This window comes from Lates calcarifer, linkage group LG13, assembly GCF_001640805.2.
Source record: "Lates calcarifer isolate ASB-BC8 linkage group LG13, TLL_Latcal_v3, whole genome shotgun sequence".
NCBI lineage: Eukaryota > Metazoa > Chordata > Actinopteri > Centropomidae > Lates > Lates calcarifer.
The window spans coordinates 10,851,019-10,863,132 of record NC_066845.1 but is presented as its reverse complement, the minus strand read 5'-3'; the positions used below and the strand labels follow the sequence as shown (position 1 = coordinate 10,863,132).

Below are 12,114 nucleotides of genomic sequence, written 5' to 3'. Positions count from 1 at the left end.
CTCTCCTCACAGAACAAACACTCCCCTGTGCCTGTTATAGCAACTACAGATCCAGTGGACAGAGAGATAGAATTCACTCCTACAAAAGCACCATATGACCCTCGCTGGATGCTGGCTGGGAGACCTCACCCCAGTGAGTTGCATGATCTAAACTCTAAAACTTTTCCATTTCATTCGTAAACCAAATAAATTTCCTTGTTAACATTGTTCGTTTGTCTCATTAGCAGCGAAAGGCACCTGGCAGAGTGGATTCTTTGACCACGGCTCTTTCATGGAGATCATGGGGTCTTGGGCTCAGACAGTGGTAGTGGGAAGAGCACGGTAAATCTGTCTATACCCAGTGTGCACACTTGCAAAATGTTTCATATGCATGTTTAATGGTTATTAAAGGTTACATTTAAACTGATTATTTATACTGTTGAATGAATACAGATTAGGAGGAATCCCTCTTGGTGTCATTGCTGTTGAAACACGCTCAGTAGAGTTCACTGTCCCAGCTGATCCAGCCAACCTGGATTCCGAATCTAAAGTGAGTAAATCTCTCCACATGTTGATGTCATACAGTAGACTATGACTCTAACTAGAAGAGCTCTTCACTTCTGCCCTTATGTTTTTCTGTGCTCCTGTCAGGTCCTGCAGCAGGCTGGCCAGGTGTGGTTTCCAGATTCAGCCTTTAAAACAGCTCAGGCCATTTGTGACTTCAACCGTGAACGTCTTCCTCTCATGGTGTTTGCTAACTGGAGGGGCTTCTCTGGAGGAATGAAGGGTATACGATGAATACTGAAATTTGCAGAGAGACTGCATAGCATACAAGACAAGTTGTATTTCTAAAATAACATCTTCTTGGACCCATTTACCCTCCTAGATATGTATGACCAGGTCTTGAAGTTTGGGGCCTATATTGTGGATGCCCTGCATGGTTTCCATCAGCCGGTGCTGGTGTACATCCCACCGCAAGCCGAGCTGAGGGGAGGGTCCTGGGTGGTGATTGACCCCACCATCAACCCACTGTGTATGGAGCTCTATGCTGACAGGGAGAGCAGGTACATGAATGTAGCGATGCTTATATTTTAATAGTTGGAATTTGTGTGTGTTTTCCAACCTCAACAACAGATGTGTGTGTAATTACAAGTTTGTCTATCTTTTTTTGTCTCCCTGTGGTGCTTTGTCTGTCCAGAGGGGGTGTGCTGGAGGCTGAGGGTACAGTGGAGATCAAATTCAGGAGGAAGGACCTGCTAAAGACCATGAGAAGACTAGATTCAGTTTATGCTAGTCTGGTTGACCAGCTTGGTAAAAGCTCTTTACCTCAACTCATACAATCACTTATATTTTCCTAACTTCTTCATAATTTCAATATTGCTGGGATCTTTGTAACCTTAGAATGACTCAGAGCTCTTCTGTTTTCACCAGCTTCCCCAGAGCTGTCTGACAAACAGTGCAAAGAGCTGGAGGCAAAGCTCAAAGCAAGGGAGGAATTCCTGTCACCCATCTACCACCAGGTGGCAGTGCAGTTTGTAGACCTCCATGACACCCCAGGGAGGATGCAGGAGAAGGGTGTCATCACTGTGAGTGAACACTTCTCAAACACTCTGATGTTATATTAGGGAACATGTTTGTAAGATTACATGCAGTAAATAAAACTGCATTTAGAGGAGAATTATGCCACTATATAATATTTTACAATGCCCTCTTGACAGGATATTTTGGACTGGAAGAATGTGCGGACCTTCTTCTACTGGCGTCTACGTCGCCTCCTGTTGGAGCAGGTGGTGAAGTGTGAGATTCTGCAGGCCAACAAGGACCTCAGTGACGGACACATGCAGTCCATGCTGCGACGCTGGTTTGTTGAAACAGAGGGAACAGTTAAGGTATGTGATGACACCAAGAGCTACTTTCTCTGCTAATGCCCAACACGTAGTTTAAACAGTGGGGATAAATGTCTATAAAACTGTGCACTTAAAGCAGAGCTAATGGCTCCATTTTTGTCAAACTGAGTGTTTTTTTTTTATTATTATTTTATGGACATTGAAGAGTAATGATTTTTCTGCATGTTTATTTACCAGACACCTGTGAAGATTTTTTTTAACCCCTGTATGTGACTGTGAACATGGCTATCAACCATAACTTAAAAGGCTTAAAAAACTAAAGCTCTTTTGTTGCTTGTCATATGAATACCCAGTGACAGTTTTAGGCTCTAGATCACAAATCGTGAGTCTATATTTATGAGCACTCAATTGTTAAAAACTGATCAGAGATTTAGATTTGTTTCCTGTTTGCATTCCCAGGCTTACCTCTGGGATAATAACCAAGCAGTAGTCGAGTGGCTTGAGAAGCATTTGTCCCAGGAGGACGGCACTCGATCGGCTATCCGAGAAAACATCAAGTACTTGAAAAGAGAAAACACTTTGAAACACATCCGCAGGTATGCAGATACACACTCACTCATCTTGTGGACTGTTAGTAGCAAGATTTATGTGTTATATCTTAATAAATGTTAGAATTTTTTATAATATTTTAGCGTCATTGCTTTCAAGGCACTGAAGTCTGGGTGTTTATTTAACACCTAAGTCCTGTCAAGCTAAAACTGTAGAATTGTAATTTCTCTGCTCATATATATTCACATTGACACATTTAAGACAAGTAAATGCTGAGGATATGTTCCTTGTTATAGAGCCCTGCTTATGACTGAAACCTCACTGGTATGCTGTCTGGGTTTGGCACAGTCATTTAATATTGAGTCATCATAGTGGTTGGCATCTACCAGAGTTTCTGATATGTTGGGGTCCAGGCCACTGCAAATCATAGTTGCTTCAACCACAAGCAAAAATTGCAGAATGAAATACAAAGAATAGACTGCTGAGTGCACTATGTTGAACGTTAATTCAGGCCAGTCTCACCGTCGCTACATTTTCATGGTCCTGTCAGCATGTTCAGTAGCTACTCTTTGTTTATGTTGTAATTTTCTTTATGTCTTAGCCTGGTGCAGGCCAACCCTGACGTAGCCATGGACTGCATCATTCACATGAGCCAGAACATCACTCCTTCCCAGAGGGCCAAGCTCTTGCATCTGCTCGCAACTGTGGACAACACCAGCACCAGTTAAGCTGAGGAGCTTTATCAGGTTACAATACTAAAGAGAACAAAAAGCTCCATTCTAGTTGATTGTACTGTATAGGTAGAAAGGTGGAGAAAACATATGATTTTATAGGATTATAGTTGGGGCAATTCATTGCAGTAACGCACACTTGCACAAAGTGATTTATTCCTCAGTGATCACAAAACCACTACAGTGCTTTGTCTGTCTTTGCAGGGATGTCATAATCCGTAATCCACTGTTTGTCTTTTACGTTTGAGAGTTAAACTGTCCGTCATTTCAACTTCTGAGTCCAGGAACTTTCTGGTTCACAAACTATCGCTGTAACGTACATTTCACTGTGCTGTATTTGTACACAATCACTCAGTGTCAGTAGGCTCTGTGCAGCCTATTGCTGTCAGAGTTATACAAGCTTCTTTAAATGGGAGACTTAATATTTAGGTTGTGATTGTGACATTTATTTAAAGGTATTAAATTTTGTTCATCCTTGAATGTAGTTGATGTAAAAATGAGCTTAGACAGCTGATCGATTCTTTGATCAGACTCCAAAAGAAAGAAAGTCAGATTTCTGAGCCAGTAAATGGTTCATTTCTGCATAGACTGAAAAATATAAAAGTTTTACCAGTGTTGTAATGCAGATAGAGAAGCAGGTTAATTTTTTTTTTTTTTTTTTACTAAAGCAGTATCATGAGTGCAGTTGGGTTTTTTCATTTCACTGTTGACACTGGACTCGGTCGTCCATCTCTTTAGTTGTCACTTTCAGTCTGTGTGTTAATTGATGATTCTTGTTTTTGTGTGCCTAAGACAATGGTATGAATGACAGGTGATAGTGTGACACTGTATGTGATATTTCTCAGTTTCTCTGTTTTTTTTGTCAGTATATCCCATACAAAGCAGAAACTCTTATGACTCAGGTTTCGTCAAAGGTGAACATAAATTGCCAAACTTGTCCCCCAGGTGCCTCACCTCTGATCAGACTAGCAGGAATATCAACCATGACATTTCTTTTGAATGTATATAAACTCTTTCCAGTGTCTAGTATTCTACCAAGGGCTGTTGTTAATAAATGTCATTGATATATTTTTGGCAAAACAAAAGCCTCTTTTATTTACCCATTAGATTTTTTATTATGGTCAAGTTAATGAACATAATACATCTGACTTCAGGCATGTTAATCACAGTGTGTAGAAGAATAATGTGTAAAATCTGGATCACTCAAAGAGTTGGCACACGTTTGCATTTTGGAATGAAGTGGGTAAATACAGTCAAAAGAAAGCTTTTCTGTGGCGATAGCAATTTGAAACATTCAAATATATACAGCAAAAGATTGATAGAGTCATCACCTTCTCCAGCTGCCTTTTTATAAATATAAATAAAACATCACAGCAATAATGTCTAGCACAATACAACAGACAAAGAAACGGGGAGCTACGGTATGGAAGGGCTTTAAAACGCAGAGTGAACAGTAGAAAAACTGGTGGATACTAACTTACACATACTTTTCCACATAGAGTCCTTGTACTCATACAGGCTTTGAGTCTTTGCTTGGCAAAGCTAGATATTTTAAGTCTTACATACTGTTTCTTACAGCCATTTATCAACAGTTTTAGTTTTTAATGAGCAATCTTCTTGTGGACTGTATGTAAAAATTTTCAAACATCCTCCTCCAGGTAGTTCCCAGGTGGCTGTAGGAAAGCAGTGTGTTTAGAAGCAAAAAAACAAAACAAAACAAAAAAATAGACTTCAGACTTCTTCAGCTGGCATCCATAGATATCCACAGATAGTTGAATAAGTCACGTTGACTGCGTTAGTGACAGTTTAGCTGCTTTAAAGTAGGGCAATGGGCTTGCTGTTGGCTGGTGCACCCATGTACTGGGAAGACAGGGGATCCTGGGAGGCGTAGGAGGTGTAGAGGCCCGTCACCTGCACGTCTGACAGCGGCAGGTTTGCTCCAGCGGAGGAGGGAGGGAGGCTAGCTGTTCCCAAGTCACAGTCTGATAGTCGGAGGGGTGAGTTACTGAAGGTGCCCAAAGCATCCAGGTTAAAGCTGTCGTCCTTCATTTCCTCCCACAGGTTACCTGAGCAGATGGATAAGGAGGTCAGTGTTCTGATGCAACACTTATCTAGCAAACAAAAACAGGCCTCACTTAGGGAAATGTAATTACCTTGAAGGGCAAAGTCCATGATGCTAGGGTCCAGTGCATCCACCTCTGTGTGCGTATCACCATGCACGCTGTAGAAATCATCAGGGGGCTTGCTGGGCTGCTGGGTGAGGGGACTGTGGGAGAGGTCGGGGACCGTGTGTAAGGGAGGCGTCTGAGCCGGGGCGGGGGACATGGGGCCCAGTCGAGCCTGAGCCTGGAGCTGGGCCTGAAACTGGTGGTGCTGGTGCATGGGCAAACACGGCAGGGACAGCGTGACTATAGGCTGAGGCTGCATCTGGGCAGAGACGGGCAGTGGGAGGCCAGTTTGACAGCTGGGCAGCCGGGTCATGCCCGGCTCTAAAGCCTTACGTCTGCAGTTCTCTGGGCGGTCTGTGATCAGTTTGTCCAACTCATCTGCAGAGAACAAGAAAGATTATCAGTCTTACTAGACATTGTTGTTTGTTGTCAACTTGTGCCCGATGGATGAGCTTTAACTTTTAAATAAGTAAATAAATTCCTGACCAGGGTTAGCCATGCTGCGGCGGATGGCTGGGAGGTCCTTGCGTTTCCACTTCTGCATCTCTTCCTCCATCTTGTCAATTTTGGCAGGGTTCAGTGCCCACAGACAGCCCTTACGGGACGAGCTGCTCGTCTTGTTCTCCACCTTCTCAAAGCATTTGTTTAAGGACAGGTTGTGTCTGACTGAGTTCTTCCATCCATCAGGTGCAGTCTGCAGAGAAAGAGGGGCAGTGTATAATCAGTCACGCTCTTCATGTGCACACACTTTCTCTTTTAGTCCTTGTGTGGAATATTAATAGAGTAACATACCTTAAAATAAGGAAAGTGTTCCTTCATAAAGCTATAGATCTCACTGACTGGGAGGCTGCCTGTTTTGCTGTTTTTCAGAGCCATGGCAATCAAACAGCTGAGGGAAAAAAGAATAAATCATTATCTGAATGCAGCTCAAAGCAGATTAGGCATATTATTATTTGGTGGATATTTTTATATTATTTTTATTGTGCTGACCTGTAGGAGTAGATTGGCTTGGGGAAAGACTTGGGCTGCAGCTCCTGGTCTTGTGGAGCCAGGCGAGGTTGCGTGAATAGACTTTGGTTGTTGAAAGAGACGTTGCTATAAAGCCCACCAGTTGAACACTAAGAAAGAGAAGAGAAAATAATTAGGACCTTATCCCATTTTTCTGTTGATGAAATCAGGCTCCTCGTTAGCTGACAGTTTGTTACCTGTTGTCCAGTTTGGGTTAGAGAGTACACCTGCTGGGGTGTGGGCTGGTAGACTGAGGTAGGGCACTGGTATCCTGGGGAGGGCAGGCCATTCATGGAGAACGGGGACATCTATGAAACAAAGGCAGGGGCATTTTACATTAAAGCTATATAAGCACCAGTTTACCACATAAAAGATTTAGATTTCTTGCGGTGCCGCTGAAACTCACACTTCCGCTGTGGGTGTTGATGATGCTGATTCCCAGAGGGCTGTGCTGCATGTTACTCTGGAGTTGGAGCATGGAGCCCTGTCCCGCTGTCATCGTCATGTTGTTCAGCTGAGCTGTAAGGATCAACAGCCAGACTAATGTTAGTTAAAATAAAACAATTAATAAAAAACACAAACAAACCTCTTTATCCTCACGTGGACTGCTCTCTATTCATGCACATATCTGTGGTGATATTTTTTGGATTTGAAAACATTTGCTGTAGATTGATGCTCAGATACATCTGGTGTGTGGTGCACTTAGAAGAAGCTCAGCAACAGATCCTGTCTAGTAAAACAGGATGATATGGCTATGTATGACAATGACAGAGAGTTGAATGTGGTTCTCAATTAAACATATATATAAGGTCTGTGGATTAGTCTTGTAAATAACCTCACTATGTTTGGAAACCAAAGCTATCAGTGAGGTTTTTTTTTAAGTAGAACTGGTTGCACATTGATGTGTTGTTCATAGTAATGATGCAAGTTGAAACAAATCTCACCAAAGCTATCCAAACTGATTGATTGACATTAACAGTCTGTTTTTAGCGTAGAAAAATTCCCAATGGTTAGAAGAGCACATGCTCTATTTTCATTGGCCTTAATCTTTCAGGATACTCTAAAACTGTGTTCATATCTGCAGGGGCCAGAAAATCCAGAGGAATCCAGCTGTCCCTGATTTATCCAATCAGAGGGATGATGCGGTTTTTGAATGTTGCACTGTCCCCTCCCTGTCACCTCACCTGTCTGTTGCTCCAACAGGCTGCCCTGGGAGGGCCCGTTGCCGTGGCCTCGGCTATCAGCCATCTGCTGTAGTCGGGGCACATCCACGGAGGTGAGCCATGACAGAGACTGCAGGTCCCCAGGGAGGTCCTCCTCCCTCAGCTGGGAGGGGTCCGTGGTCAGAAGCCTTCGAGAGAGGAGGTGGGGAGGACAGGGGGTGGGTGGGTCGGTGGTTTGGGTGGGGGTTAACACGGCTGTCAGCACAGACACACGCAGACCACAAGTGGAATTTAAATCTAAACACTTGATAGAACATTTTGTCCTTCAAAGTTAAAACCACTCTAATGAGCCTGAATGTGGGGAAACGGAGATGAAAGCTGCTCAGCAAAGCTGTGTATTAGCTGTGCCATCCAGGATTTACCATAAGAAGATTAGCTACAAGTGTTATTTAGCAGTGACAGTTTTAATCAACAATGAGGGAGTTAAACAAGCTTTCCATTCAGAGTAAATCATCTGTTGAGATTATTGTGGGGTTTTTTTTTTCCGTGACTGCCACACTGATCTTTGTTTATCTTTAGTTTTTGCGTCTTTGGGGTTTTTTTTTTTTTTTGGTAGATTGTGAGTACAAATATAAATAATAAAATAATTATGAAATAGCTAATTAATTGTACACAATAGATTTTACACCTAAGAATATTTTTTTCAACCTTTATAAATTTTGTGCTCTAAACTGGATTAGATGTAGGATTTTTTGTTTAACCAGTGCACTGCCAGTACCAATCAGCTTTCAGTCATTATGTTTTTTTATGTGGAAAGCCTCGAAGAGGAAGAAAGAAAAGAGAGGAATCCTCTTGAATCCTCTCCAGTCTCCTCGGCACACACACTTACTTGGCAAGGGTTTAGTAATTGGGGTCGCTATGACAACACACACTATTCAGTTACTTTGTGGGTCTGTGGACAGTGTAGGAGTACACCCCTCCTCCCCCCCATACACACACACACCAAATCTTCTAATAAAAAATCAACCCTGTGTCAGGTGACCATGGTCTCGCCCTAACCATTGGCTGAATCATAAGTAAACAACGCATGAGATCGTTTGAAACATGGGACAGCAGCACATGTTGCCTGCAACAGTTGGCCTTGTCCATTGAAAAATGATCACCTATTGTGTCCCAAACGACAAATCTGCCCAGTGGCACGTGGCTCTATTGTCTTCCCCAGACCCTTCCTTGATTGTCTCTGTCGTTTCTTTTCTTTGCCCAGCCTGTGCATTAATCTGTTGGAATGACAGCCCTCACATAAGAGGGACAAATAGGATGCCATCTGCTTCCCTGTCCCTTTCCAGCCTCTCTATGCTCACTGCCGCCCCCAACGCCCCCTCCCCCCTCCATCACCCTCTGCTCCCCCCATCCTCCTTTAAACGGGGGGGAAATCAACGGAGCCTCAGGCTAGAGGGCAAGTGGGGGGGGGGGGCTGAAAATGTAGTTTGAGGTCAGGGCTCTGTGTCTGCCGTCTGAGTAGGTGACATCATTGCAGCCAGGAATCAGCAGCACACGTCCTCCAACACCTTGCTCAGTAAATGATTTTGAGTGATCATCCGTTTGTAGCAGGTGGCGTTGTGAATTTAACACCCTGTAAAGTATCACAATATCACAGCTGGGAGCTTTGAAGTTGGTGTGCCTTTGTGAGACTGACCATCATTCCTTTTCTTTTTCTTTATCTGACTGTGACTTTTCTTTTACTTCTGATAAAATGAAGATATAATGTTCAAGCATAGCAATCGGAGAATCTTTAACTAATTGACTATCAAATGAAAACACTACAAAGGTGCTTTTTGTTTGGTATAAAAAGTAATGACTCAAAGTGAATCAAACGTGTGTACTATTTGCTACAGCTGGTCTTTTATGATTTTGCTTCACAAATCTACTCTTGGTTGCAATGACTCATGATGAATGCCTAATAAATAACTGTAAAATAGATGACACAGTGGGGGTATTCCCACCTCCCCTCCTCTCTCTCCACCAGCAGCATAGAAATTGCTCACTGATGCAAAACATGTTGAGCCAGTGTCTCCATGTATCATCCGAGCCTTCCCAGAGGTTCAACAACACTAAATATTGCACCTCCTCCCTCCCTCGCTCCTGTCCTCCCTCACTCCCCCACCTCCCTCCCTCCTTTTCTAATTGGGAGCCACTTGTGCACACTGGTGACCCAGAGCACCCTGTCTCCCCCTGAGCTGGCAGGCCAAGAGGCTCAGGCTCTCCGTGTGCCGACAGCGGGAGTGTAAACAGAGCTGATGGTTTCTGACAGATCCATTCAGACTGAAAATCATTTATTCTTCTGGATTTTTTCTCCTCTCGCCTTTTTCATGCAACCCCCCACGCACAAAAAGAGCTGTCCGTCTACCTTTAGATTAAACATAGTGGGGTGAGACAATTTGTTCCATGACTCTCTGCAAAACACCTTAAGGGATTATAAGAATAAAAATGTGATCAACTGAGGCGTCTCAGGGTTGATCTTGAGTGTTTTGACAATGTGCGACAAAAACTATATGCGTTATTCAGCTCTTAAAAAAAAAAGAAAAGAAAAAAAAAGAAACAGATACAGCGGAACACATTTTCAATCAGAAGTCTTACCTATAGTCCTGTGGAGACGGATGATGCCCAGCATTCTCAATTATTCCTGACATCCTGGATGTAATTCCACCTTCTATCATTTCCTGGGATATATGGTGCCTCTGCACTGCAACAAATAGAATTAACACACTTTAGGTTACACCCTCTGTGAGCGTTCAAACTGAAGTAAACAAGCTATGTAGTTATACAAAATTAATAATAAATCGAACAGTATGTTATTTTTTGGTAGATAAACATGGTGGAGCAGCATGTGCTATTTCTATTAAAAATATAATTTCAAGCAAAGATTTTAACTCAAATTAAGATCTAATAAAATTGAACACAAGAAGAAACAAATTCATGAATGAACTGATAGCGGTATATAAAATGTTCTGTTTGGCATCAGTATGCCTTTGTTGTATCTGAAGCCCATTACACAGTTTAATGGTTTTTGTTTCCTTTAACTCTCACTGATTGAAATTCCATTAAAAAAAAAAAAAATCTACACAGAATAAATTGAGTAATTTATCTTGGCTTCAATAAGCATTCTGTTCAAATGTTACATAACACTTTGGTCTCAGATTTAAATGGCTTACTGCTTACAGAGAAATTGTGCTTAAAGTCTAAAAATAATTAAAATGTCGACTGGCTCATGAAGTTTAACAATCCGAGAGTGACTGTGATGCTGAGAGATAGAAATCCTAAAAAAAACTCACCTGTTTTCGATGATACTGAAGATTGAGAGAGCCGCTCGCGAGCCCCTGTTACTGTATTTCACTGTGCTGCACTTGATTCTCCAAAAACCGTTTTTAAATTTCCCTCTCTGGAGCTGTCCAGCGCTCTGACATGCGCAGTAGAGACCTCAGCAGAGCTCCCAGCGGCCCGGGGGGCAGGAGGATCCCATGAGTTTGACAGCTGCTGTTAATGCAGTGCCTGTTAACAGTCCCGACAACATCCACTCTCCCCCTCCTCAAATCAAGTGCAAAAGAAGTAGAGATTTTATTTCTCTCTCTCAGTCTCTCTGTTTTCTGGGGACTTTGTGCCAAAGCGCAGCCGTGATGTGCGCTCCCCCACTGCGACTCCGAAAAGCAGCCAGACACACGTTTGTTGCATTAAAAGTCAGGCCATGCTCCATCCACACAATGTAGTCCTCGTAACGGATGATTACTGAAGAGATGAAGTGATATTTTGAAAGGAAGTTTCCTGTCTGTCTTACACCGTCCTGTGTGTTTGCTCCACCAGTGGCACACAGGTGCGTCTCAGTAAATCACAAAATAGACGAGTTCAGGCCTAAATCAGACTATTTAGACCAGCGCGTCAAAAAAAATGTTCAGTATTTTAAAATAGTGTAACTAGACATTCGCAATAAAAGCAACAGAAAGAAACACCTGAACTGAATTTAAAAAAAGGGAAGAATAATCATTAAATATCCATCTTGCTCCACTATATCCTCCTCCTCTCAGGTTATTCCCAGTAAGCTCCCTCGTTCAGGTCTAAGACGTTGTGAGTCGCTACTTGTGGTGGCATCTGTGTATGTGAGTGTGAACTTTTTTTTGGGGAAGTGCTTGTAGATAATTTGCTTCCCGCCGCTGTGGCCGCGTCCTGCTCCTCTCAGCAGTGGGAAAAAGAGCCGGGGAGGCGCGTAGGGGAGGGCAGGGTATCGGGGTGGGCTGCAGCAGGAGGCGGCAAAAGCTCACACACACACACACACACACACACACACATAGTCGTCTGTAGAGAAGCTCTACTGTAGGAGGAAAAAAACCTGTGGCATGATGAAGGAGTTATGTCTTGGTAACACGTTACAGCATAGTCAAGAAAAACAATACAGTGCTATCATTTCCCACCTCCAGTCGCCGATTGTCGTTATGAACATGCATTTCACTGAGTTGTAGCCTGTGCACAATGGCAAAGAACTTTTTAAACCCGAGATTGAAAAAACTTTGCCAATATCGAGGAAATAAGCGACTATTTTATGTGGAGTCTCACAGACCTGTCGTCTGTCTGACAGTGTAAGAGGATGGAATCACCCTTGAATTTGGAAAAGCAGCTT

The 12,114-nt window shown here is 42.9% G+C and overlaps 2 protein-coding genes across 7 annotated transcripts in view; one reads left to right on the top strand and one right to left on the bottom strand.

The window, feature by feature from the left end:
* Positions 1-4,174, top strand: part of acacb (acetyl-CoA carboxylase beta) — a 21,553-nt gene extending 17,379 nt beyond the window's left edge. For all 5 annotated transcript variants that reach the window (XM_018668483.2, XM_018668480.2, XM_018668481.2 and 2 more), the window contains 10 exons: positions 13-133; positions 225-321; positions 433-529; positions 631-766; positions 866-1,043; positions 1,178-1,290; positions 1,411-1,565; positions 1,698-1,868; positions 2,286-2,422; positions 2,977-4,174. In XM_018668483.2, the coding sequence (XP_018523999.1) occupies positions 13-133; positions 225-321; positions 433-529; positions 631-766; positions 866-1,043; positions 1,178-1,290; positions 1,411-1,565; positions 1,698-1,868; positions 2,286-2,422; positions 2,977-3,103 (1,332 nt within the window). In that variant the 3' untranslated portion in view covers positions 3,104-4,174. The remainder of the gene's footprint in view (positions 1-12; positions 134-224; positions 322-432; positions 530-630; positions 767-865; positions 1,044-1,177; positions 1,291-1,410; positions 1,566-1,697; positions 1,869-2,285; positions 2,423-2,976) is intronic.
* foxn4 (forkhead box N4) lies at positions 3,952-12,114 on the bottom strand. 2 transcript variants are annotated; one of them, XM_018668490.2, is made up of 10 exons: positions 10,778-12,111; positions 10,083-10,188; positions 7,467-7,633; positions 6,689-6,801; positions 6,480-6,590; positions 6,265-6,392; positions 6,067-6,163; positions 5,761-5,968; positions 5,260-5,652; positions 3,952-5,172 (listed from the first exon to the last, which is right to left on the bottom strand). In XM_018668490.2, exons 2-10 carry the CDS (start codon positions 10,160-10,162, stop codon positions 4,922-4,924), a joined length of 1,548 nt encoding a protein of 515 aa, XP_018524006.1. In that variant the 5' UTR covers positions 10,163-10,188; positions 10,778-12,111; the 3' UTR covers positions 3,952-4,921. The 2 variants fall into 2 exon arrangements, with proteins under 2 accessions (XP_018524006.1, XP_018524004.1); XM_018668488.2 differs by having other exon boundaries at positions 3,952-5,652; positions 10,778-12,114.